Raw genomic sequence first — 24,281 nt, forward strand, 5'->3', positions numbered from 1 at the left:
TTTTTCGATTTTTCTACTCTTGATTTTACATTTTCTTACTGTATTGTGCTTTGAGGGGTACATTGCTGGGTTGAAAGGTTGACATTTCTAGCAATTACATAACATAGTCCCTTTACACTATCACCTAATCAGACCTAGATGTTATCCCTCTTATTTGTGCTAGCTGAATCATATAAAGTGATATCACATAATTTTATTTTGCATTTTTTTTCAATACTAGGTATTACCATCCTTTCACATGTTTATTAATTATTATTACTCATGTATTTGCTCTGTTGTGAATAACTTATATCCATTTTTGCCATTTTCACTTTTATTTTGCATTTATTAATAATAATTTTTTATTATGTTAGTCACCATACAATACATCCCAAGTTCTTGATGTAAGGTTCCATGATTCATTACTTGCGTATAACACCCAGTGCACCATGCAGTATGTGCCCTCCTTAATACCCATCACCGGCCTCCCCTCTAAAGCCCTCAGTTTGTTTCCCAGAGTCCATAGTCTCTCATGGTTCATTCCCCCTTCTTTTTATTCCCCTTCCTTCTTCCCTTTCTTCTCCTACTGATCTTCCTACTTCTTATGTTCCATAAATGAGTGAAACCATATGATACTTGTCTTTCTCTGCTTGACTAATTTCACTTAGCATTATCTCCTCCAGTGCCGTCCATGTTGCTGCAAATGTTGTTTAATCGTTCTTTTTGATGGCTGAGTAATATTCCATTGTATGTATGGACCACATCTTCTTAATCCAGTCATCTGCTGAAGGGCGTCTCGGCTCCTTCTACAATTTGGCTATTGTGGACAGTGCTGCTATGAACATTGGGGTGCATATGGCCCTTCTCTTCACTACGTCTGTATCTTTGGGTAAATACCCAGTAGTGCAGTAGCTGGATCATAGGGTAGCTCAATTTTTAACTTTTTAAGGGACCTCCACACTGTTGTCCACAGTGGCTGTACCAACTTGCATTCCCACCAACAGTGTAAGAGGGATCCCCTTTCTCCACATCCTCTCCAACATTTGTTGTTTCCTGCCTTGTCCATTTTTGCCATTCTAACTGGCGTAAGGTGGTATCTCAATGTGGTTTTGATTTGAATTTCCCTGCTGGCTAATGATTTTGAACATTTTTTCATGCGTTTGTTAGCCATTTGTATGTCTTCATTGGAAAAGCATCTGTTCATATCTTCTGCCCATTTTTTGATTTGATTATTTATTTCACGTGTATTGAGTTTGAGAAGTTCTTTGTAGATCTTAGATACTAATCTTTTATCTGTAGTGTCATTTGCAGATATCTTCTCCCATTCCTTGGGCTGCCTCTTGGTTTTTTTGACTGTTTCCTTGGCTGTGCAGAAGCTTTTTATCTTGATCAAGTCTCACAAGTTCATTTTTTGTTTGTTTGTTTGTTTCTCCTGCCTTTGGAGATGTGTCATGAAAAAAGTTGCAGTGGCTAATGTTAAAGAGGTTGCAGCCTATGTTCTCCTCTAGGATTTTGATGGATTCCTGTCTCACATCAAGGTCTTTCATCCATTTGGAGGTTATCTTTGTGTATGGTGTGAGAGAGTGGTTAAGTTTCATTCTTTTGCATATAGCTGTCCAATTTTCCCAGCACCATTTATTGAAGAGACTGTCTTTTTTCCACTGGATGTTTTTTCTTGCTTTGTCAAAGATTAGTTGCCCAAAGAGCTGAGGGTCCATTTCTGGGTTCTCTATTCTGTTCCATTGGTCTATGTGTCTGTTTTTGTGCCAGTATCATGCTGTCTTTGTGATCACAGCTTTGTAGTATAGCTTGAAATCCGGCTTTGTGATGCCCCCAGCTTTGTTTTTCCTTTTCAACAATTCCTTGGCGATACAGGGCCTTTTCTGGTTCTACACAAATTTAAGGGCTGTTTGTTCCAGTTCTTTGAAAACTGTCATTGGTATTTTGATCGGCATGGCATTGAAAGTGTAGATTGCTCTGGGTAGCATAGAGATTTTAACTATATTTATTCTTCCGATCCATGAGCATGGAATAGTTTTCCATCTTTTTGTGTCTTCTTCAATGTCTTTCAAGAGTGATTTGTAATTTCTAGAATATAGATCCTTTACGTCTCTGGTTAAGTTAATTCTGAGATAATGTATGATTTTTGGTGCTATTGTAAATGGAATCGATTCCCTAATTTCTCTTTCTTCAGTCTCACTGTTCATGTATAGAAATGCCACTGATTTCTGAGCATTGATTTTGTATACCACCACATTACTGAATTGCTCTATAAGTTCTAGTAGTTTGGGGGTGGAGTCTTTTGGGTTTTCCATATAGAGTATCATGTCATCTGCGAAGAGAGACAGTTTGACTTCTTCTTTGCTGATTTGAATACCTTTTATCCCTTTTTCTTGTCTGATTGCTGTTGCAAGGACTTCTAGTACTATGTTGAATAATAATGGCGAGAGTGGGCATTCTTGTCGTGTTCCTGATCTTAAGGGAAAGGCTTTTAGCTTTTCCCCATTGAGAATGATATTCGCTGTAGGCTTTTCATAGATGGTTTTTATAAAATTGAGGAATGTACCCTCTATCCCCACAGTCTGAAGGGTTTTAATCAAGAAAGGATGCTGTATTTTGTGAAATGCTTTTTCTGCATCAGTTGAGAGGATTATATGTTTCTTGACTCTTTTCTTGTTGATATGATCTATCACATTGATCGATTTGTAAATGTTGAACCACCCTTGTATCCCAGGGATGAATCCCACTTGGTCATGATGGATAATCCTTTTAATGTACTGTTGGATCCTATTAGCTAGGATCTTGTTGAGAATTTTGGCATCCATATTCATTGGGGATATCAGTTTGTAATTCTCCTTTTTGATGGGGTCTTTGCCTGGTTTGGGGATCAAGGTAATACTGGCCTCATAGAATGAGTTTGGTAGTTTTCCTTCTGTTTCTATTTTTTGAAATAGCTTCAGGAGAATAGGTATTATTTCTTCTTTGAATGTTTGGTAGAATTCCCCGGGGAATCCGTCAGGCGCTAGACTATTGTTTTTGGGGAGGTTTTTGATCACTGCTTCAATCTCTTCATAATTAATCAGTCTGTTTTAAACATCAGTTTCTTCCTGTTTAGTCTTGGTAGTTTAAAGGTTTCCAGGAAGGCATCCATTTCTTCCAGGTTGTTTAATGTATTGGCATTAAACCTGTTGATAAAAGTTTCTAATGATACTTCTTCTTTCATTGGTGTTGGTCATGACCTCTCCCCTTTCATTCATAATTTTATTAATTTGGGTCCTTTCTCTATTCTTTTGAATAAGTCTGGCCAGTGGCTTATCGATCTTATTTATTCTTTCAAAGAACCAGCTTCTAGTTCTGTTAATCTGCTCTACTGTGCTCCTGGTTTCTAATTCATTGATCTCTGCTCTACTCTTGTTCAACTGCTTTCTCCTGTGTGAGTTAGGCCTGTTCTGTTCTAGCTCCAGCTTCTTGAGGTGAGAATATAAAAACTGCATTTTAGATTTTTCTATTCTTTTGAGTGAGGTTCGGATGGCTATATATTTTCCCCTTATGACCGCCTTTGCATTGGCCCATAGGTTTTGACTGATGTGTTTTCATTCTCATTGTTCTCCATAAATTGTTCAAATTGATTTTTAATTTCCTGCTTTACCCAATCATTCTTGAGCAGGATGGTTCTTAGTTTCCAAGTGTTTGAGTTTCTTCCAAATTTTTTCTTGTGATTGAGTTCTAATTTCAAAGCATTGTGGTCTGAGAATATGCAGGGAATAATCTCAGTCTTTTGGTATCGGTTGAGACCTGTTTTGTGACCCAGTATATGGTCTGTTCTGGAGAAAGTTCCATGTGCATTCAAAAATAATGTGTATTCTGTTGTTCTGGAGTATAGTGTTCTGTATATATGTATGAGGTCCATCTGGTCCAGTATATCGTTCACATCTCTTGTGTCTTTGTTGATTTTCTGCTTAGGTGATCTGTCTGTTGCTGATAGTGGAGTGTTGAGGTCCCCTACTATTAATGTATTATTATCTATATGTCTCTTTATTCTTGATAAGAGTTGGCTTGTGTATCTAGCTGCTCCCCTGTTGGGGGCATAGATATTTATAATTGTCATATCCACTTGTTGGATACATCCTTTAAGAATTATATAGTGTCCTTCTGTTTCTCTAACTACAGTCTTTAGTTTAAAATCTAATCTGTCTGATATGAGAATTACTACCCCAGCTTTCTTTTGAGATCCATTGGCATGAAAAATGGTTTTCCATCCCTTCACTTTCAGTCTGGATGTATCTTTAGGTTCAAGATGAGTCTCTTGTAGACAGCAAACGGATGGGTCATGTCTTTTTATCCTGTCTGCAACCCTGTGGTGTTTTATGGGAGCATTTAGGCCATTCACATTGAGAGTGATTATTGAGATATATGATTTTAATGATGTCATGTTGCCTGTGAAGTCTTTGTTTCTATAGATTGTAAATTTCTTTTTCTGTATCACTCTTGGGGCCCTTTTACTTTTATAGAACCCCCCTTAATATCTCATGTAGGGCTGGTTTGGTGGTTACGAATTCCTTCAGTTTCTGCCAATCTTGGAAGGTCCTTATCTCTCCATCAATTCTGAATGACAGCCTTGCTGGATAAAGGATCCTTGGCTGCATGGTCTTCTCAGATAGAGCTTCAAAAATATCCTGCCAACCCTTCCTGGCCTGCCAGGTCTCTGTAGACAGGTCTGACGTTATTTTAATATTTTTCCCTCTATACGTAAGGATTTTCTTCCCCCTGGCCACTTTCAATACTGTATCCTTGGATGTAATATTTGCAAATTGCACTATGATGTGACGTGGTGTAGGCCTGTTCTCATTTATCTTGGGAGGGGTCCTCTCTGCCTCTTAGACACGAATGCTTGTTTCCTTTGCCTGATTAGGGAAGTTCTCAGCTACAGTTTCTTCAAATATCTCTTCTAGTCCTCTCTCTGTTCACCCCTTCGGGGATGCTGATGATTCTGACATTGGAACGTTTCATTGAGTCAGTAATCTCCTGTAATCTACATTCTTGAGATTGGATTTTTTTGAGCCAAGTTTCTGTTTTAACTTTCTCTTCTACCATCCCATCCTCCAATTCACTAATTAGTTCTTCTGCCTCATTTACCCTGACCGCCAGAACGTCTAGTTTTAACTGCATTTGATTCATAGCGTTCTTAATTTCTTCCAGATTCGCTCTCATTTCTGCCCTTAGAGATTCTATATTTTCATTAATATTTTTGTTAATATTTTTTCAAGCCTACACATCATCTTGACTATTGTTACTCTGAACTCCATTTCTGACAATTTGGTTATATCCATATCCATCAGTTCTGTGGCAGGGGCCACAGACTCATTATCTTTTCTTTGGTGGGGGGATTTCTCCTCCTCGTCATTCTGATGGGGAGAGGTTGCGGGGTTGCCCAGAGCCCAAATTATTGACCAGGATCTAGGCAGTGTGCACTTGTTTTATAGGAACCTTAGGGATATGGGCTTCTTGATTTTTCAGCCTGCCTTCTGGGGGAGGGGCCTGCCACGCTGATATTCAGGCAACCCTGTTTGGGTAGAGTCGCCGTGTCCCCTGCGAGGGGGGATGGGGATGGGCACAATGTGAGCTGGTATTTCCAGGGTTTTGGTCTCTGGCTGCTTTCCCTGGTGGTTTTCTGTGGCTCTTCTGAGAGAGCGGCAGTGGCCATATCCTAGCCTCTGTCTCAGAACAGAGAGATCACAGTCTGCTCTCCACTCTGCTCTCTTGGCCACTTTAACTCTGTTTCTGTCAGTGCTGCTAAAAACCCTGCAGCATCCCGGGTTGTGGGCCCCACAGCCACTCTTCCAGCCCTCATTTACAGGGCTGGGACTTCTCTGTCCTTTGTGCTTCTAACACCGCCAGCCGCCCTGGTTCCCGCGTGCTCTTGAGCTCCCTGTTTCAGTGTGGTTTGCACGAGCTCCGGAGCGCCGGTTTTCAGTCAGGACGCGCGCGTGCGCTCCCGAGCTCTCGGTTTCAGTCTAGTTCGACTGTGGGCTCAGGAGCTCCGGTTTTCAGTCTGGATGCCTGCCCGCTCCCGAGCTCCAGCTCCCGCTATCAGTCTGGCTCCAGTGAGCGCTCCAGAGCTGCAGTTTTTAGTGTGGTTGCGTGTTCCCGGACTCACGGCCTCAGTCTGCTTTCTCTTGGGTACTGTTCTGTGATTCCAGCCCGCTTCCCAGTGCAGGTGGCTACTGCTTCCTGGCGCCCAAGCGCAGTGGCTCCCTCCCCCTTCCGTTTACCTTCCGATATCTGTGCGCGGATTCATGGCTCCCCACTTGGTACCTCAATACTCAGCGCTGGAGATGTTCGTTTGTAGAGATCCAGATGTATCTTCCTGCGTCTCAGGCTGATTCTGTGGCTTTTCAGGATGGTCTGGTACATATCCAGCTCGACTCAGGGGACCAGCTGAAAAAGGGTCCCCTACTCCTCCATCTTTTTTCCCAGTCCTATTTTGCATTTTTAATCCTGATTTTTATTGTAAAATATTTAAAGTAATACTTTGCATAGAAGAATACAATAAATATCAGTATAGTCACCACACAAGTTTTCAAATTTATTATTTTGCCATTTTCGGACATTCCTCTGATTCATTGTTGTGATGAATTACATTAATTTTTCCAATTTAGCCATCTCTGCTGTTGTAAGATAAATTAACTTTGTCTTAATTTTCTTTAAAGAAACATTATGGGATTTGGTTTGCTGATAATTAAAATGTTTTGGATTTTTATATCTATTCATTTATAATGTCTGGATGGTTTTGGGGTCACGGTCAAAGTGAACTCACAAATTATGTCAATTTCCCTGTTCTCTCTTTCTTTTCTCTGTAATAGTACACCAAAGATTAGAATTGTGGTTTTTTAATGTATTGAGTTAGATAACTTAGATCATTCTGGTATTTTGTGATACAATCAGATTAAAGGTACAATTTTCCCTCTTAAGTATCAGTTTAGTTATAGCCCATAATTTTATTTTTATTTATATTTTTTAAAAGATACATTTAGTTTAGGGAGAAAGAGAGTTGGGGGGGAGGGGCAGAGGGAGAGCATCTTCAGGCAGACTCTGCGCTGAGCACAGAACCTAACACGGGCTCTGTCTCACAACCAATGAGATCATGATCTGAGCTGAAACCAAGAGTTGGCCACTTAATCTAGTGAGCCACCCAGGTGCCCCTGTGCCATAATTTTTAATACATGTTATTAATCATCATTTATTATAAATGCTGTTTAGTTTCTGTTATAATTTCTCCTATGACCTATGAGATATTTAGAAGTGTGTAAAATACAAGAATGAATGCAAGGATACAGTTTAAAAGTTACTTTTATATGTAACTTACTGAAATTATTACATATCTATGAGTAAACAGTTGTGAGAATTTTAATAAAAATTTTAAATCCTTGTCAGTGTGTCAAGTTGGTGTCATTTTTGTCTACAGTGGAAAAGAATGAAAACATTACTTGAATAAATACACTTTGGTTTTTTTGAGGCATATGTTTTTAAATACATAGGGTTAAACATGTTTTTAAGTATTCATTTCTGATTTAGTTGAAGTGTAGTTAGAGAACATGGTATGTGTGATTATTCTCTGGCACTTTGGGAGACTTATTCTTAGACTCCAAATGTTTGGGATGTGTGTTTGTATATATGTGTGAATGTTCTCTGTGTGCTGAGAAATAATGTGCATTAATTAATTGTGTGGCTTTGCTGTTTTATATGTTTTTTAAAAAGTTCAGTAGCCTTCAAACCTTTGTTAATGTATCTCCTAAAATAGCTTTGAAAAAAAATCACATACCCTTGCTGTTTAAGTTGACATTTAAAATTTTTCATCGTAAGTTTAAATAGTGGAGAAAATATAGTTACTAGTGCACTGTGTAAAATTTGACATTTAAAAATAAAACTGTTGTGCTATTCTCTTAAATGTATCCAGTGACCTCTAAATATTTTAGTTGATACCTTCATTAAAAACACACACGCATTTGAATCGACCTTTTTATGCAAGACAACTAAAAAATTTGGATAAAATGTTTTAAAAAAATCTGCTTGAAAGAGTTCCGGCAATCATACGTTAAAATGTAGGGAAAAAGATTTAATTAAGAATTCAGTTGTAAGCCATGTTGAAGCAAAAGCTGTCAACTGCCACTGCATTTGTGCTGATTAAGAGTGGTTATTTCAACGCCATTACAAATTACAGATGTTATATAAATGTACTTGTTACTATCTGTAATTGTTTCTTTTTCTACTTCTTTCCTAGGAATCACACCTGTGTATCATAGTATGTTTGCTTTAATGAGTGAAACAGAAAGGATCTGGTATCCGCCCAACCATGTCTTCCATATAGATGAGTCAACCAGACACAATGTACTCTACAGAATAAGGTACTTTCTCCAATAAAGTGACTCATTTAATGTTTGAAAGGCAAAGTGAGAGGAATTATCAAACATATTTTTAAATTGCAAGGTACTTGATAATAGAGACCAGAACTTCATTTAAGATATTTTGTCCACCAGAGGACATGTTTTTACTTATTTTTTCACTGGAATGCTCTGAGCTTTTCTGGTAGGATGCTACTTTACCACTTATGATTATAATTAAATTTAAAAATGATGAGAATGGCCTTTACTAACAAAATCCTGAATGTTTGGAATATTGTTAGTTTCCCAAGAAATCCAATGTTTTGTGCAATAAAATGTAATCTCTCATCTCTTTTTAATAGTTTTTTTAGAGTTGAAGTGAAGGAAAGATATGATTTTGCCAGTGTTTATTTACAGCCTCAAATTATTAGTTAATTCATTTCATGATTTATGGAAATATGTAATACCAATATAGAGAAATCCAGAGGTACTTTTCCACTCAAAAGAATAAAACAAAGAAATAAGTTTGATCTGTGGCTCTTATGAAATAGATTCATTCCATGCAGAGTCAGTGTTGCATAGTAAAAAAGCACATGGACTCATTCATGATCTTAAAAAGGAAAGAAAAGGAAGCCTTAAAAAACTAAGACTCAGGAGAAACATCCTTACTGTGGTAAAGGGTATTCACCAAAAGCAGGAGGCAAATAATATTTTCAAATGGTAAGATGTTAGAAGCAATCTCTGTAAAATCAAAAACAAGATAGAAAACAAAGATGGCCACCACCACTGCTTCTATTTAGGATTTTAGTGGAATTGCTAACAAGTACAGTAAGACAAGAAAAATAAATAAAATATTTAATAATTGAGAACAAGGAAACAAAGAGTCATTATTTAGAGATGATATGATTGTTAACATAGACAATGTAAGCAAATTTATAGGCATAAATAATAAACATTCAGAAGAGTGCTAGATCTGTATGATCAGTATGTTAAAAAAATCAACTATGTCTATAATCCACAAACAGAGAAGAGGTCATTTAAAATAACTAGTAGCAACGAAAAATGCAAAGTACCTAGGATTAAATCCATCCAAAGTTATGTAAGACTTCTATGCAGGTTTGAAGACTTAACAAAGTTGAATTTAAAAGAAGCATGCTAACATGCTACGTATGATTGACAAACTATCAGCATCTTAATAATATTTTCTTTATCACTTTCTGTAATGACTATACTTTCTGCAATTAGCAAGTGTATCTTTTGATTTGAAAAGGTCTGTGGAACAGAGGTCTATAGTCTAAAAAGATTTTTACAGAAAACTGTAAAAGACCAGTAGTTAATATTTTAGGCTATATTATCTCTGTTTTAACTATTTAGTTCTGTTATATAATGTGAAAGCAGCCATGAATAATAAGTAAATGAATGGACTTGACTGTGTTCCAATAAAACTTTATTTATAAAAACTTAACAGTGGACCAGAATGGGACTGTGGGACAGAGTTTGCTGAACTCTTAAGAATTAAAAATTGTTTCTCTTATCAAATTCATGATTTTTTCCTATTCTACATGCTGTTTATAAGAGGCACACTTTACATTAAAAGCCACAAGTAAACTAAAAGTAAAGGATTGAAAAAGATATAAGAGGCCCTCAGTAACCAAAAAGGAGCTGGAGCAGCTATATTAATATCAGACAAGATTGATTTGAAAGATATAAATTGTTACTAGAGACAAAGAAGGGACATTTTATAATGGTAAAAGAGTTAATGAGTCAGGAAAACAAATAATATTTGTTTATAATTGTTATAAATTGTATCTGATGACAGAGCTCCAAAATTCATTAAGCTAACAGCTGACAGAATTGAAGGGGAAAATAGATAATTCCACAATAGTAGTTGGAGACTTTAATATATGACTTTCAGTAATGGATAGGACAACTAGACAAAAGACCGGTAAGATCAAGGAAGACTAGAGCAGCACTATAAACCAGTTAGATGTGCTCATATAGCACACTCCACCCAGCAACAGCGAAATCAACATTCTTCCCAAGTGCACATGGCACATTCTCTGGGATACACCACACAGTAGTCTACAAAATGAATCTGAATAAGTTTTAAAAGATTGGAATCACATAAAATTTGTTCTTTGACTGCCGTGGAATTAATTTAGAAATCATTAACAGAAGGAAAACTGGAAAATTCACTAATATGTGGTAATTAAAACAGTTCTGAATAACCACTTGGTCAAAGAAAAAATTCACAAGGGAAAATAGAATATACTTTGATATGACTGATAATGAACACATCAACTTATGGTATGCAGTTTAAACAGTGCTTAGATGAGAATTCATAGCTATGCACACCTATATTAAAAAAGGAAAAAGTTCTCAAATCAAGCACATTCTACTTTAATAAAGTAGAAAAAGAAGAGTAAATAAAACGCAAAGCAAGTCAAAGGAAGGGAATAATGAAGATCAGAGTAGAAATAAATGAAAAAGAGAAAAGAAAACAACAGAAAATCAAGAAACCAAAAGTTGGTTCTTTGAAAAGATCAAAACTATTGATAAGTCTTTAGTTAGATTGACCAAGATAAAAAGGGAAGCTTAAATTATTAAAATCAGGAAGAGAGAACATCAATCACTGTGACATTACAGAAATAAAGATTATAGGGAGCAATTGAATGCCAATAAATTACATAACCAAAATGAAGTGAACAAATGCCTAGAAAGACCAAACTATAGGAACTGCCAAAAGAAGAAACAGAAAATCTGATAGACCTCTCGTAAGTACAGACATTGAATTAATAATTAAAAAAAAATTTCCCACAAAGAAAAGCTCAGGCCCTAGTGCCTTCAATGGTAAATTCTGTCAAACATTTAAAGAAAAATTAATACGAATCATTCACAAAAAATGGAAAGAAAGGAACATTTCCTAACTCATTCTGTGAGTTCAGTATTACCCTACTATCAAATCCAGACAGACATCCAGAAGAAAAGAAAACTATAGGTCAATATCCCTTATAAATACACATATAAAGGTCTTCAGAATACTAGCAAACCAAGCCCAGCAATATATAAAAAGGATTAAATACCATGACTAAGTGGGATTTATTCTAAGAAATACAAGGTTGCTTTAATATCCCCAAATCAGTCACTATAATGCACCATATTAGTTAAATAAAGGACCAAAACCACATGATCATCTCAATAGAAACAGAAAAAACATTTGACACTATCTAACACCCTCTTAGGATAAAAATACTCAATGGAGGAACTTCCTCAGTCTCATAAAGTGCAAAAATCCCAAAGCTAACATTATCCATGATGGTGAAAGACTGATTGCTTTCTCCCAGGGATCTGGAACAAGACAAAGATACCTGTTTTTACCACTTCTGTTTAACACTATACTATATATTCTAGCCAGGGAAAAGAGAAAGAAATAAAAAGGCATATTGGAAAAGAAGTAAAACAATCTCTGTTTATAGATGATATGATCTTGTATATAAAAAATCCTAAGGAGGAGCACCTGGGTGGCTCAATTAGCTTGGTCATGATCTCAGGATCCCAGGCTCGAGCCCCAAGTCGGGCTCCACACTCAGTGGGGAGTCTGCTTGAGGATTCTCTCTTTTTGTCCGTTCCCCCATTCTCTTTCTCTCTCTCAAATAAATAATTCTTGAAAAAAATCCTAAGGAATTAATAAGCTACTAGAACTAAATAAATGAGCTTAGTCATTTGGAGGATAGAAGATCAATATACAAAAATTGGTTGTATTTCTGTACACTAGCAGTAAACAATGCAAATGTGAAATTAAGAAAACAGTTCCATTTACAGTAGCATTTAAAGAAGTACTTAGGCATAAGCCTCACAAAAGAAGTGCAAAAACTATCCATTGAGAAAAGTAAGATATCATTGAAGGAATTTATTTATTTTTTAAAGATTTTATTTACTTATTTGAGAGAGAGAGAGTGCACAAGCGAGAACACAAGCCGGGGGAGCAGCAGAGGGAGAGGGAGAAGCAGACTCCCCACTGAGCAGGGAGTCTGACGTGGGGCTCGATCTCAGGATCCTGAGATCATGACCTGAGTCAAATGCAGCCACTTAACTAACTGAGCCACCCAGGTGGCCCACTGAAAGAATTTAAAGAAATACTTACCTAAATGGAAAGATATCTCATGTTTATGGATCAGGAGACTTAAATATTGTTAAGTGGAAATACTCAAGTTGATCTGTATATTCAGTACAGTCTCTGTTGAAATCCTAACTGTCTTTACTGCAGAAATTGACAAGTTAGTGGTAAAATTCATATAAAAATCAAAAGGACTTGAAATAGTCAAAACAATCTTGAAAAAGAACAAAGTTGGAAGATTTACACTTCCTAATTTCAAAGCTTACTCCACATAATCCAGACAGTGTGGTACTGGCTTAAGGGTAGGTACATAGGTTAATGGAATAGAACTAAGAGTGCAAAAATAACCCCTGATATTATGGTGATTGATATTTGACAAGAGTGCTAAGACAGTTCATGGGGAGGAATGCTCTTTTCAACACATGCTGCTGGGACAACTGAATATCCGCATGTATAATAATGAAGTTAGATCACTAACTCACATTATATACAAAACATTTACTTAAAATAAATCATAAACCTAAATCTAAGAGCTAAAACTGTACAACTCTTAGAAGACAATATAGGAGTATATCTTTGTATACTTAGGAGTAGGCAGTGGTTTCTTCAGTATGGTACCAAAAGCTCAAGTGACACAAGAGAAATAGATTAATTGGGATGCATCAAAATACATGTTTGTACATCAAAGGATGCTGTCAAGAATGTGAAAAACCCACAGAGAAGATGTTTGTAATCATATCTAATAAAGGTTTTATATCTGGAATACATAAAGAACTCTTGTTCAACAGTACAATGACAGATAACCCAATGAAAATATGGACAAAGGGTTTCAATAGCATTTTTCTAAATAAGACATACAAATAGCCAGTAAGCACATGAAAAGATGCTCAACATTATTATTCTTTAGAGGAATGTAAATCATAAACACAACAGGATACCACTTCACCCATTAGGATGACAAAGGTGTAAAAGATGGACAATAGTAAGTTATGAATTTTTCAAATTATCACTTTTTGAGTAGAGCAGAGGGTGCTACATAGTGATCCATGCTTCAACAACAGAGAACAAGAGAAACCAAAGTAGAAAAGTCCTGGAGGAAGTACCCTGCAGGCCTCCAGGGGCCATATGGGGAAATCAAGGCGGATTACAGAGAGAGACACAGGACCCAGGGCACATGCCTTTAGTAGGTTTTGTGGGTGGAGTGCTTTGGGTTCCAAATTCAATTCAAGCCAAAAGAGCTGGTCTTTGGAAAGCCACATGGGAATCTTATTGAAGGGACTTCTATAAGGGTTAGGTGCTGGGAGACAGGAGAGACTGTTGGGAAGTTGTATCAGAAACTTACATTTCCTTGTGACTCAGTGGGCTGTTCTCTAGGACATGCACTTGCATGAGGAGGCTAGTGTCAGTTTAAGGTCACTGCAGGCCTCTTGGCTAACCAAAACAGATGCCAAGGCAGCAATGCCAAAGACTAACTTAGCTAAACTCTCCACATGTGTTGGCAATGATGTGTACTATTGAGATGCTCATATTGGTTGCTTTTGGAAATGTGAACTAGTACAGCCACTTTTTAAAACAGTTTGCTGTTCCTCAAAAAGATGAACATAGAATTAACATATGATCCATCAGTTCCACCCCCAAGTATGTATGCAGGAGCAATGAAAACATACACACACACACACCCTTATACATATTGTTCTTAGCATTATCCACAATAGCAAAAAGATGGAAACAACCCAAGTGTCCATGAAGTGATGAATGAAGAAGCAAAATGCGGTTTATCTATACAAGGAAATATTAACTGGGCATTAAAAAGGAACAAAGTGCTTATGCTTGCTATAATGTGAATAGTCCTTGAAGATATGCTTAGTGAGAGAAGGTAGAAAAAGGCCACATATTATATGATTCCATTCATATAAAATGTTCAGAATAAGCAAATTTATAGAGAGAGACTAGTGGGAACTTAGGGCTGGGAAGTAGGTGGAGTGATTTGGGTGTGACTGATGATAGATACGGAGTTTCTTTTAGTGGGGATGAAAATGTTCTAAAATTAGACTGTGGGGATGTTTGTACAGTGCTAGGAATATACTAAAAAGCATTGAATTGTATGCTTAAATGGGTGAACTTGAAGGTATGTGAATTATATCTCAATAAAGGTGTAAATAAAGCAATATAGAATATTTTTTGTTTCTTTGAAGGACAGGTTTTTTAACCTATTTTATTCATTCATTCATTTGCATTGAAGTGTAGTTGACATTAGCTGAAGGTAGACAACACAGTGATTTGACAATTATATATATTATAAAATGTTCACCATGGTAAATGTAGTTGCCATCTGTCACCATACAAAGTTATTACAATATTATTGACTATAATCCCTACGTTGTACTTTTTATCCCCATGACTTATTTATTTTATAACTGGAAGTTTGTACCTCTTAATTCCGTTTCACCTATTCTCCCCTCTCCCAACAACCACTAGTTTTTTTCTCTGTATATATTAGTCTGTTCCTTTTTAACTTTTTTGTTCATTTGTTTTGCTTTTTAGATTCCACATATAAGTGAAATATGATATTAGTCTTTCTCTGACTTATTTCATTTAGCATAATACCCTTTAGGTCTACTGGCAACATTTCATTCTTCTTTATGGCTGAGTAATACTCCATTGTATATATACACGATACCTTCTTTACTCATCTCTTGATGGACACTTAGGTTGCTTCCATATCTTGGTTATTGTAAATTATGCTGCAGTGAGCATAGGGGTGCCTATATCATTTCAAATTGGTGTTTTCATTTTCTTCGGATAAATACCCAGTAGTGGAATTATATACCCAGTTGTATGATAATTCCATTCTTAGTATTTTGAGAGCCTCCATACTGTTTTCCATTGTGGCTGTGCCAATTTACAGCCCCACCAATAGTGCGTGGAGTGTCTCTTTTCTGCACATCTTTGCCAGCACTTGTTACTTCTTGTCTTTTTGATACTGGCCATTCTGACTGGTATGAAATTATATCTTATTGTGATAACCTCCATTTCTTAAAAAAAAGAAGCAATTATTTGTTTTTATGCCAAATTAGTATTTTCAGTTTCCTTTACTGATATTACTGGATTAATATTTAAAAATTTTTGTTAATATTTTATTTCTATGTTTCTCTGTTTCCTATTATTGATTCTGCATTCTGCACATAGAAGCAGGCAGCATATTAATTTTACGCTTAGGTTTTTAAATTTTCTGTTTACATTACCATGGTCTTATCCAGATTTTCTTTTGTCCCCAACTTGTATTTAACACTGTTAGCTGTGTTTTCTGGTTATGGGATAATATCTTTCAGTATGCTGGAAGCGGTTGTATGTACACAGTTTGTTTATATTTGAACTCTTTGGAGGCTGATTGAATGTTTTGTCTCATAGATTTTACTTTCCTTACTGGTATTGTAATGGCAGCAACAGAACCTATCGGCATGGAATATCTCGAGGTGCTGAAGCTCCTCTTCTTGACGACTTTGTCATGGCTTACCTTTTTGCTCAGGTATAATTATGTTATCTTACTTGTATATGTGTTAAATGTTAAGAATCTTGCTGTGTAGTATAGCTCTTCATCAGGAAAATCTTCACAGATGGGAAAACTGATGTTCTGTCTTGCATAGCAGGCACAGAAAAGTAACAAAGTTGAGTCTTTTTATGACTAATTTTTAATCCCATAACTTATAAATAATAGAATTTATTTTATAAAGGTTCCTTTAATTGGCCCTTCTGAATTTTTTTCTTTTTTAATGTCTTAGGACATTTTAAGGATTTCACAAAGTTTAGATTGAGTTATACAACAGGATTCATGTTGATATAAGTGTCTAGAATATAAGACAGCAAAATTTCCTCAGAGAAATTTTTTTGAATTCCTGAACAATTTCAGACTTAAATAGTGGGTAGTAAAATGTAAAGAAAGTAAGAAACTCAATAAAAAGTGAGTTACAGTAGTTTGTTTAGGTCCTTGTAAGATGCTGACGTTACTTGATCTGAGAGCTGTGTTCCAGTTATTTATTAATACTATTATATTAAATTTTCATAGTGTATTTGAACATTTTGTAATGCTTTCTTATCTATTACCTTAATTTAAACAGTAATTGAAATGTTCCATCATTAAATAACTTGTGTTTTTATGTGCCACAAGACTGAGGAGTAGAAACTAAAGAAAGAAAAAAGATATTAGTGCTTTTGGGTAAGGATATGCTCTTATTATCCCCAAGATGTCATATTAAGGAGCTCTGAATCAGATTTGCTGATATCATAGGAAATTACCCCACAGATCCCCATGGCTTAGATTTTTGAGATGTCTAGGAAGACTGGTTCAGTTTGTGAGCAAGACATTGATAAGTATTCCTCTTTTTGGTGTATGAGAACAAGCAACTTTTTTTTTTATTCTGGTAAAATATACTTAATAAAAGTTACCATTTTAACCATTTTTAAGTGACAGATTGATGGCATTAAATTACATTCACAGTGTTGTGTAACCATCACCATGATTCATCTTTAGCACATTTTTCATCTTTTTAGACTGAAACTTCATACCTGCTAAACAGTAACTCACCATGCCCTTCTGGCACCTGGCAGCCACCTTTCTACTTTCTGTCTCTGTGGATTTGCCCATTCCCGGTGCCTCACATAAGTGGTATCATGCAACATTTGCTCTATTGTGACTGACATATTTCTCTTAGTAAAATGTCTTCAAGGTCTTCCATGTCATAGCATGTATTAGAATTTCCTTCTTTTTAAGGGTGAATAATATTCCATTGTAGATAATCATATTTTATCCATTTATCTATTAATAGGTACTTGGGTAGCTTCCACTTTTTGGCTCTTAAGAATAACACTGCTATGAACATGGGTATACAAATATCTCTTTAAGATCCTGCTTTCAGTTCCTTTGGATATATATCCAGAAGTGGAATTACTGGATTATTTGGTAATTCTATGTTTATTTTATTTTATTTTTTGAGGAACTGTACCCTCTTTTCTATGGCAGCTGTCCCGTTTTACATTCCACCAGCAGTGCATAAGTGTTCCAGTTTCTCCACATCCTTGACAACACTTACTGTTTTTCTGGTAATAGCCGTTTTGTGGAGTGGGGAGTGATATCTTGCTGTGTTTTTGATTTGCATTTCCCTAATGATTACTGATGTTGAACATTTTTGTTAAGCTTTTTGACCATTCACATATCTTCTTTGGGGAAATTTCTGTTTATGTCCTTTACCCATTTTTAAATCAGGTTGTTGTCAAGTTGTAAGTGTTCTTTATATATTCTGGATATTAAGCTATGTGATTTGCACATATTTTCTCCCATTCTGTCAGTTGCCTTTCACATCTGTTGATGTGTCCTGTGATGCCCAAAGGTTTTTAATTTTGATGTAATCTGATTTCTTTTTTCTTTCTGATATCATGAAGCCTTCCCCCCCTATATTTTCTTTTAAGTGTTTAATTGTTTTAGCTCTTATGTTTAGATCTTTGATCTATTTTGAGTTAACTTTTTGTTGGTGGTGCAAGGTAAGGCCCAATATCATTCTTTTGCATGTGTATATCCAGTTTTTTCAGCTCATTTGTTGAAAGACTGTACTTTCTCTATTGACTGGTCCTGGTATTCTTGTCAAAAGTAGTTTGACCACCACCCAACTTCTATATAGCTTCCTTTGTTTCAGTAGTCATTAAGAAAAGAGAAAGAGAGGCTTTTGAGAATAGATACTATGAGGTTATGACTTTCTGTTGCTTTTATGATTATATCGTCTGTGCTGCAGAACTGGTTTTATTTTGGTGGCATGCTAGTTTAAATCCCATTAATAAGACAGTTTTCCTAAACTGTCTGTTCAACTGCTTTACCGTAATACTGTGATATATAATACTTTTGATCTAGAAAAAATATGGATGATTTCTAATTTTAGTCTTCCTAGGAAGGATTTTCTCATCTAGGACAGCAAAATAATTTCACAATAGAATCCTAAATTGTATCTAGATAATAAATACCACATGTAATTTTTCTATTTCTTAATGTTTCTATTTCTCTAACCCTGTGCCCAGAAAATACAGAAGGTAGTAAATAACATCCAGATTATGTTGATATCACAATGGATTATATGCATTTTATAGAATAAATAAAGCATGTTTGACCAATGACATCATCAGAGTATAAGATTATGTTGATATTTTGAAATCACTAAAAATAGTTCAGCCACTAAACTATGAAGTACATTAAGACACTACAATAGAAAGGTGGATTTGGAAAAGGTAAGCCAATAAAAGCCAAAAGTTAGATGTCCCTTTTAAATTCATTTTCTTCTGAGGATTGCCTTGATATCGTCAAATATGGTGACTCAGCAAATAATTTGCTGCCATGTAAACAGTCTTTAATGAATTCATATATATTCGGCAAAAAAATGTATATTCACTCCATGTTGTTTCTTTGGTTCATTTCTGACCTTGTGACTATAACTGTTTTCTTATTTTTCTGGGTGAATGCAGATAAAATTTTTTGGTTCAAATGTTGTCAGCTACCCAAATGAAAAACTACTTAAAAAATTTTTTTTTATTTAAATTCGATTATCCAGCGTGTAGTACATTAGTTTTTGATATAATGTTTAACGATTCAGTAGTTGCGTATAACACCCAGTGCTCATCATATCACGTGCCCTTCTTAATGCCCATCATCCAGTTACCCCATCCCCCCACCCACCTCCTAGAGACTCTTGACTCCAGAAAACTACTTTTCTACAGTTACAATTAAAGGGATTTTTTATTGTTACACACTGCATTTTTTAAGGAAGGCTAGTTTAAGATAGTATGCTTTGGTATTGGGGACTCTTTCAATTGTAGTTTTTCTCTAATGGGCATTTGGTTGATTATGTCTTAATACTGCTCTTAATGGTTTTTCATATCTTTATTTTCTTTTGGGTATAAGTTCCACAGAATATCTTCATGAACATAATTTATTATACTCTGATCCTGTATAGAATATGGAACAAAAGCAAGGTATTACAAAGAATCTACCTAGCTATCAGTTACCTTTCTTTTTTAAATTTAAATTCAGTTAATTAACATATAATGTATTATTTGTTTTAGGGGTACAGGTCTGTGGTTCATCAGTCTTATATAATACCAAGTGCTTGTTACAACACATACTCTCCCCAATGTCCACCACCCAATTACCACATCCCCCTACGCCCCCTCCCCTCCAGCAACCCTCAGTTTGTTTCCTAAGATTAAGAGTCTTTTATGGTTTTTCTCCTTCTCTGGTTTCTTCTTATTTCATTTTTTCCTCTCTTCCCCTATGATCCTCTGCCTTGTTTCTTAAATTCCACTTACCAGTGAGATCATATATAATTATCTTTCTCCGATTGACTTATTTCACTTAGCATAATACCCTCTAGTTCCATCTACGTTGTTGCAAATGGCAAGATTTTATTTTTTTTGATGACTAAGTAATATTCTATTATATGTATATACCACATCTTCTTTATTCATTCATCTGTTGATGGACATCTGGGCTCTTTCCATAGTTTGGCTATTGTAGACATTGCTGCTATAAACATTGGGGTGCAGTTGCCCCTTTGGATCACTACATTTGTATCTTCGGGTAAATACCTAGTAGTGCAATTGCTGGATCATAGGGTAGCTTTATTTTCAACGTTTTGAGGAACCTCCATACTGTTTTCCAGAGTTAGCCATCAGTTATCTTAATCAGAATAATTTACTTGCCCATTTCTAAAAGTGTGGTGAGATAAGTGTTGGCAAAACAAAATCTAACTCCTTCCCTGAATTAACTTTGTGTTACCAATATTAGACTTTTGTTTTGGTTAATACTGGTTATTTCATGGTTTGTGCCTTTTAAATAATATAGTTTCTTTTTTTTGGTACTAAAATGCCTTCTAATGTATTAATAGGAAGTTAATAAACAAATATACTTTTAAATGTGTATTTATTTATTTTAATAAAATTATTTTTTTATTTTTTAAAGATTTTATTGTTTGAGAGAGAAACATCATGAGCAGTTGGGGGGGGGGGGCAGAGGGAGAAGGAGAGCAGACTCCCTGCTAAGCAGGAATGCAGCTCAATCCCAGGACCCTGAGATCATAACAGACTGAACCACTCAGGTGCCCCTATTTTTTTTTAATAAAATTATTTTTGAAGAATTTGTGTTAAACTTTAATTTTGTGAGATAAGTTGTCACATTAAAAGAAAGGAGATACATACATGAAATAAACAGAATGGCTCTATATTTCTCTTATTCAGTTTAAAACCTTGGTTAACGGGTGCCTGGGCACTTCAGTCATTTAAGCATCCACCTTTGGCTCAGATCATGATCTCGGGGTCCTGGAATTGAGCCCCCCCATTGTCAGGCTCCCTACTCAGTGGGAAGTCTGCTTCTCCCTCTCCCTCTCCTCCTGCTTGTGCTCTCTCTCTCTCTGTCACTATCTCTGTCTCTCTCAAATAAATAAATAAATAAAATCTTTAGAAAATAATGAAATAAAACTTGGAAAAGTAAGTTGGAGTCAAAATGGAGGTACCCTTGAATGACTTGATCCTAAAAAGCAATAGACAACCATTTTCTTAAAACATAAGTTTCTCAGAGCACCTTCTCTTAAAGCATCATGCCTCTTCCACTGGTAGAAGTATCAATGATGAAAGTGCTTTAAGAAAATAAAGTATATTCAGGGAGACTCATTAAGAAGCTGCTGTAGTGGTTCAGATATGAGATAATAAGTATCTGATGTAGGGAGTTTTGAATTTTCCATGAAATGTTCCCTGATTATCTCAACTGGGTATAGTTGCAACTCCTTTTACATTCCTGAAGCATCTGTTGTGTGGCACTTAGTATACTGAGTATCTGCATTATAATATTTTGTTTACGTGTTTAGCTCCCCTATTAGATTTTAGTCTTCTTGAGGGTTGAAGCCCATCTTATATTTTTTGTATCTCACACAGTCCTACTTAGTGTAATGCTTTGAACAAATTTAAACTAGGTACCTATTTAATTAGCTAATATCTATTTTAATTTAGGTAATTTTTATGTAGAAGATATAATTTGAAGATACAAGCAGTGAAATAGGTTGACATCATATGTACTATGTAATGGGGAACACAGTCTAAATCAGTTCCCATTGACAATAAAACTTTCACCAAAATTTTATGGCAAATAATTGAAAAATCAATGAAGGAGTTCTTTTTTAAATGCATATGTTCTAGAAATTATAGGTTAAAATACAATAGATTAAAATGTGATAGTGAAATTTAAGAGATATTTCCTTCTAAATTTTTTTCCTGTAGTGGCGGCATGATTTTTTACATGGATGGATAAAAATACCTGTGACCCATGAAACACAGGAAGAATGTCTTGGAATGGCTGTGTTAGATATGATGAGACTAGCCAAAGAGAAGGATCAAACCCCACTGGACATCTATAGCTCTATCAGGTAATTTCCTTTTGCAAATTCATATACATAAATGTGAAAGTTGGAGTTTTTCTATATTTAATTGCATTTTCTGTGTCAAAATTTTTTGATTTTATAATAATTAAAAGTCATATGGGTAACTTTTCTTCCTCGTGTATAACACATAGTTTGTGAGGTAAAAGAAATTATTTTTTCTTTTTTTCTTCCAGTTTTATTGATATATACTTGTCGTGTAGCACTGTATAAGTTTAAGGTGTACAACATCACGATTTGACTTTCATGTATTTGTGAAATAATTACCAAAAAAAGTTTAGTTAATATCCATCATCTCATATACATACAAAAAAAAAGAGAGAAAGAAAAAGAAATTTTTTTCCTTATGATGAGAACTGTTAGGATCTACTTTGTTAAAAACTTTAGTATATACCATATAGTGGTGTTACCTATAGTGATCATATTGTACATTATATCCTTAGTACTGATTTATCTTAGAACTAAAAAAAAATATTGAATGAAGTGGAGTACTACAGAAAATATCACAGATATTTGACACCTATTAATTATTTGATTCATTTATTCTAAAAAGTGTAAGTAAAGTTAGGGGAATGAAAAGAACACCTGGAGGCATAATTCTGATAGCAGATCCTCAAATTGTCTGTCTAAATAATTCTGAAGCAGTATTTCTCAAATATCGGCTCATATTTTACTTGAGTTAGTATCACCTGAAGTGCCTGTTAAAATTGAAGATTTCTGAGTGCTACCCAAGAATTTGGAACTAGTAAATCTGAGGGACAGCCCATAAATGGAGATCTTCACAAGCTCTGGGGAATTGTCCTTAAAATTTCCGCTTTATTGTAGTATCATTGACATATAAAATTGTGAGGTGACTGGAAGTGTCCATCGTGGTGGCTTGCTGTATGTATACACGCTGAAAGAACTCCCCCATCTGGTTCATTAGCACATCCATCACCTCACATGTGTATCTTTTCTACTTACCTTTTTTTTTTTTTTGGTGAGAATGTTTAAACACTCCTCTCAGCAAATTTCAGTTCTACGGTACAGTTTTATCAGAGTCACCATGTTTTACATTAGATCCCTAGACTTTATTCATGTTGTAACTGATCCAGCAGATTCTTTTATCAGTGATCCACACTCCACATTCTCCAAATTACTCTTGTGCGTATTGAATCTTGTCATGTCTAACAGGATTTTTTGAAATACTGCTCCTACAGCCCAGCTTTAATGGCTGTAAGACTTCTACTCTTTTTAAAGGTGCATATGATTATTATAAGAGTTCGTTGAGTTTTTTTAAGTTTGAAGGCTAAACATATGCTTTACATATTGCATACTTAGGATTAGAAGTCTGAGGGATTAGAAGTTATGAGTCTGGTTAAAACTCCTTGTATTTCTTGAAATCCTTCTCTCAATAACTGGTTTTAGTCATTCCTTTACTAAGTGCCTTAAAAACAGTTACATACCCAAATTGAATGGTATCAGTTTCTGTTTCCTCTTTGGTTTTAAGTATTCTTGTTTTGTTTTCAGAAGTCTGTTAAGTCTTAACCATAAAGTTCACCCATTTAAAATGTACAACTCAAGATTTTTTTATTATTGAGTTGTAAGAGTTTTTACATATTTTGGGTACAAATCTCCAGATGAAAATTATTATATTTATAATTTGTGAATATATTCCTCATTCTTTGGATTGTTTTTTCACTTTCTTGAAAGCATCATTCATAATACAAAAGTTTAAATTTTGAGGTAGTCTGTTTTTTCTTTTGTTTCTTGTGCCATGACATTTTAATATTAGATAAATAATTTTGGCCTGTCCTGAAGCGAATCATGCCTGCCTTGCTTGCCTTTTTAATATAATTTAACTCAACTGATATTTTCTGAATTCACATTTAGTGCTTATTTCTGAGAAATAATCAAGAAACTCTACTCAGTGTTAAAATATTCAAGATTGATGGGAGAGTAGATAAATGATTAGTTGTTGGCAGAATGAAATAAACTGTTTTGTTCCCAGAAATACCCAGTAGGATATGGATCTCTGATTAGTATAATTAAATACATATTCCTTCCCCGACTTAAAAAAAAATGCACGTAAGGTGCATCTTCGTGTGTCTGTGCCTGTGTGTTAGCTGTGTCTGTGCCTGTGTGTTAGCTGTGTCTGTGCCTGTGTGTTAGCTGTGTCTGTGCCTGTGTGTTAGCTGTGTCTGTGTCTGTGAGCACATGCCTCTGTGTGTGTGCATTAAATACTTCTATACGCCAGCTCCTAATTGGACATTATGGCTTAGGTATTAGAGTACAGAAAGTAAAGGAAAGCATAAAATTTTTGTGTTTTCATTCTTCATCTGCTCTTTAAAATCCTAA

At 35.3% G+C, this 24,281-nt stretch overlaps 1 protein-coding gene across 4 annotated transcripts in view; it reads left to right on the plus strand.

Annotated features, from left to right (window-relative positions):
* JAK2 (Janus kinase 2) overlaps positions 1-24,281 on the plus strand; it is a 208,896-nt gene that overhangs the window by 133,844 nt on the left and 50,771 nt on the right. For 3 of the 4 annotated variants that reach the window (XM_040620303.1, XM_040620304.1, XM_040620305.1), the window contains 3 exons: positions 8,261-8,384; positions 15,889-16,006; positions 21,787-21,932. In XM_040620303.1, coding sequence (XP_040476237.1) covers positions 8,261-8,384; positions 15,889-16,006; positions 21,787-21,932 — 388 coding nt within the window. Of the gene's footprint in view, positions 1-8,260; positions 8,385-15,888; positions 16,007-21,786; positions 21,933-24,281 lie in introns of those variants that run through there. The other variant, XM_040620306.1, reaches the window with a different exon arrangement.

Source organism: Ursus maritimus, unplaced genomic scaffold (assembly GCF_017311325.1).
Source record: "Ursus maritimus isolate PB19 unplaced genomic scaffold, ASM1731132v1 scaffold_34, whole genome shotgun sequence".
NCBI lineage: Eukaryota > Metazoa > Chordata > Mammalia > Carnivora > Ursidae > Ursus > Ursus maritimus.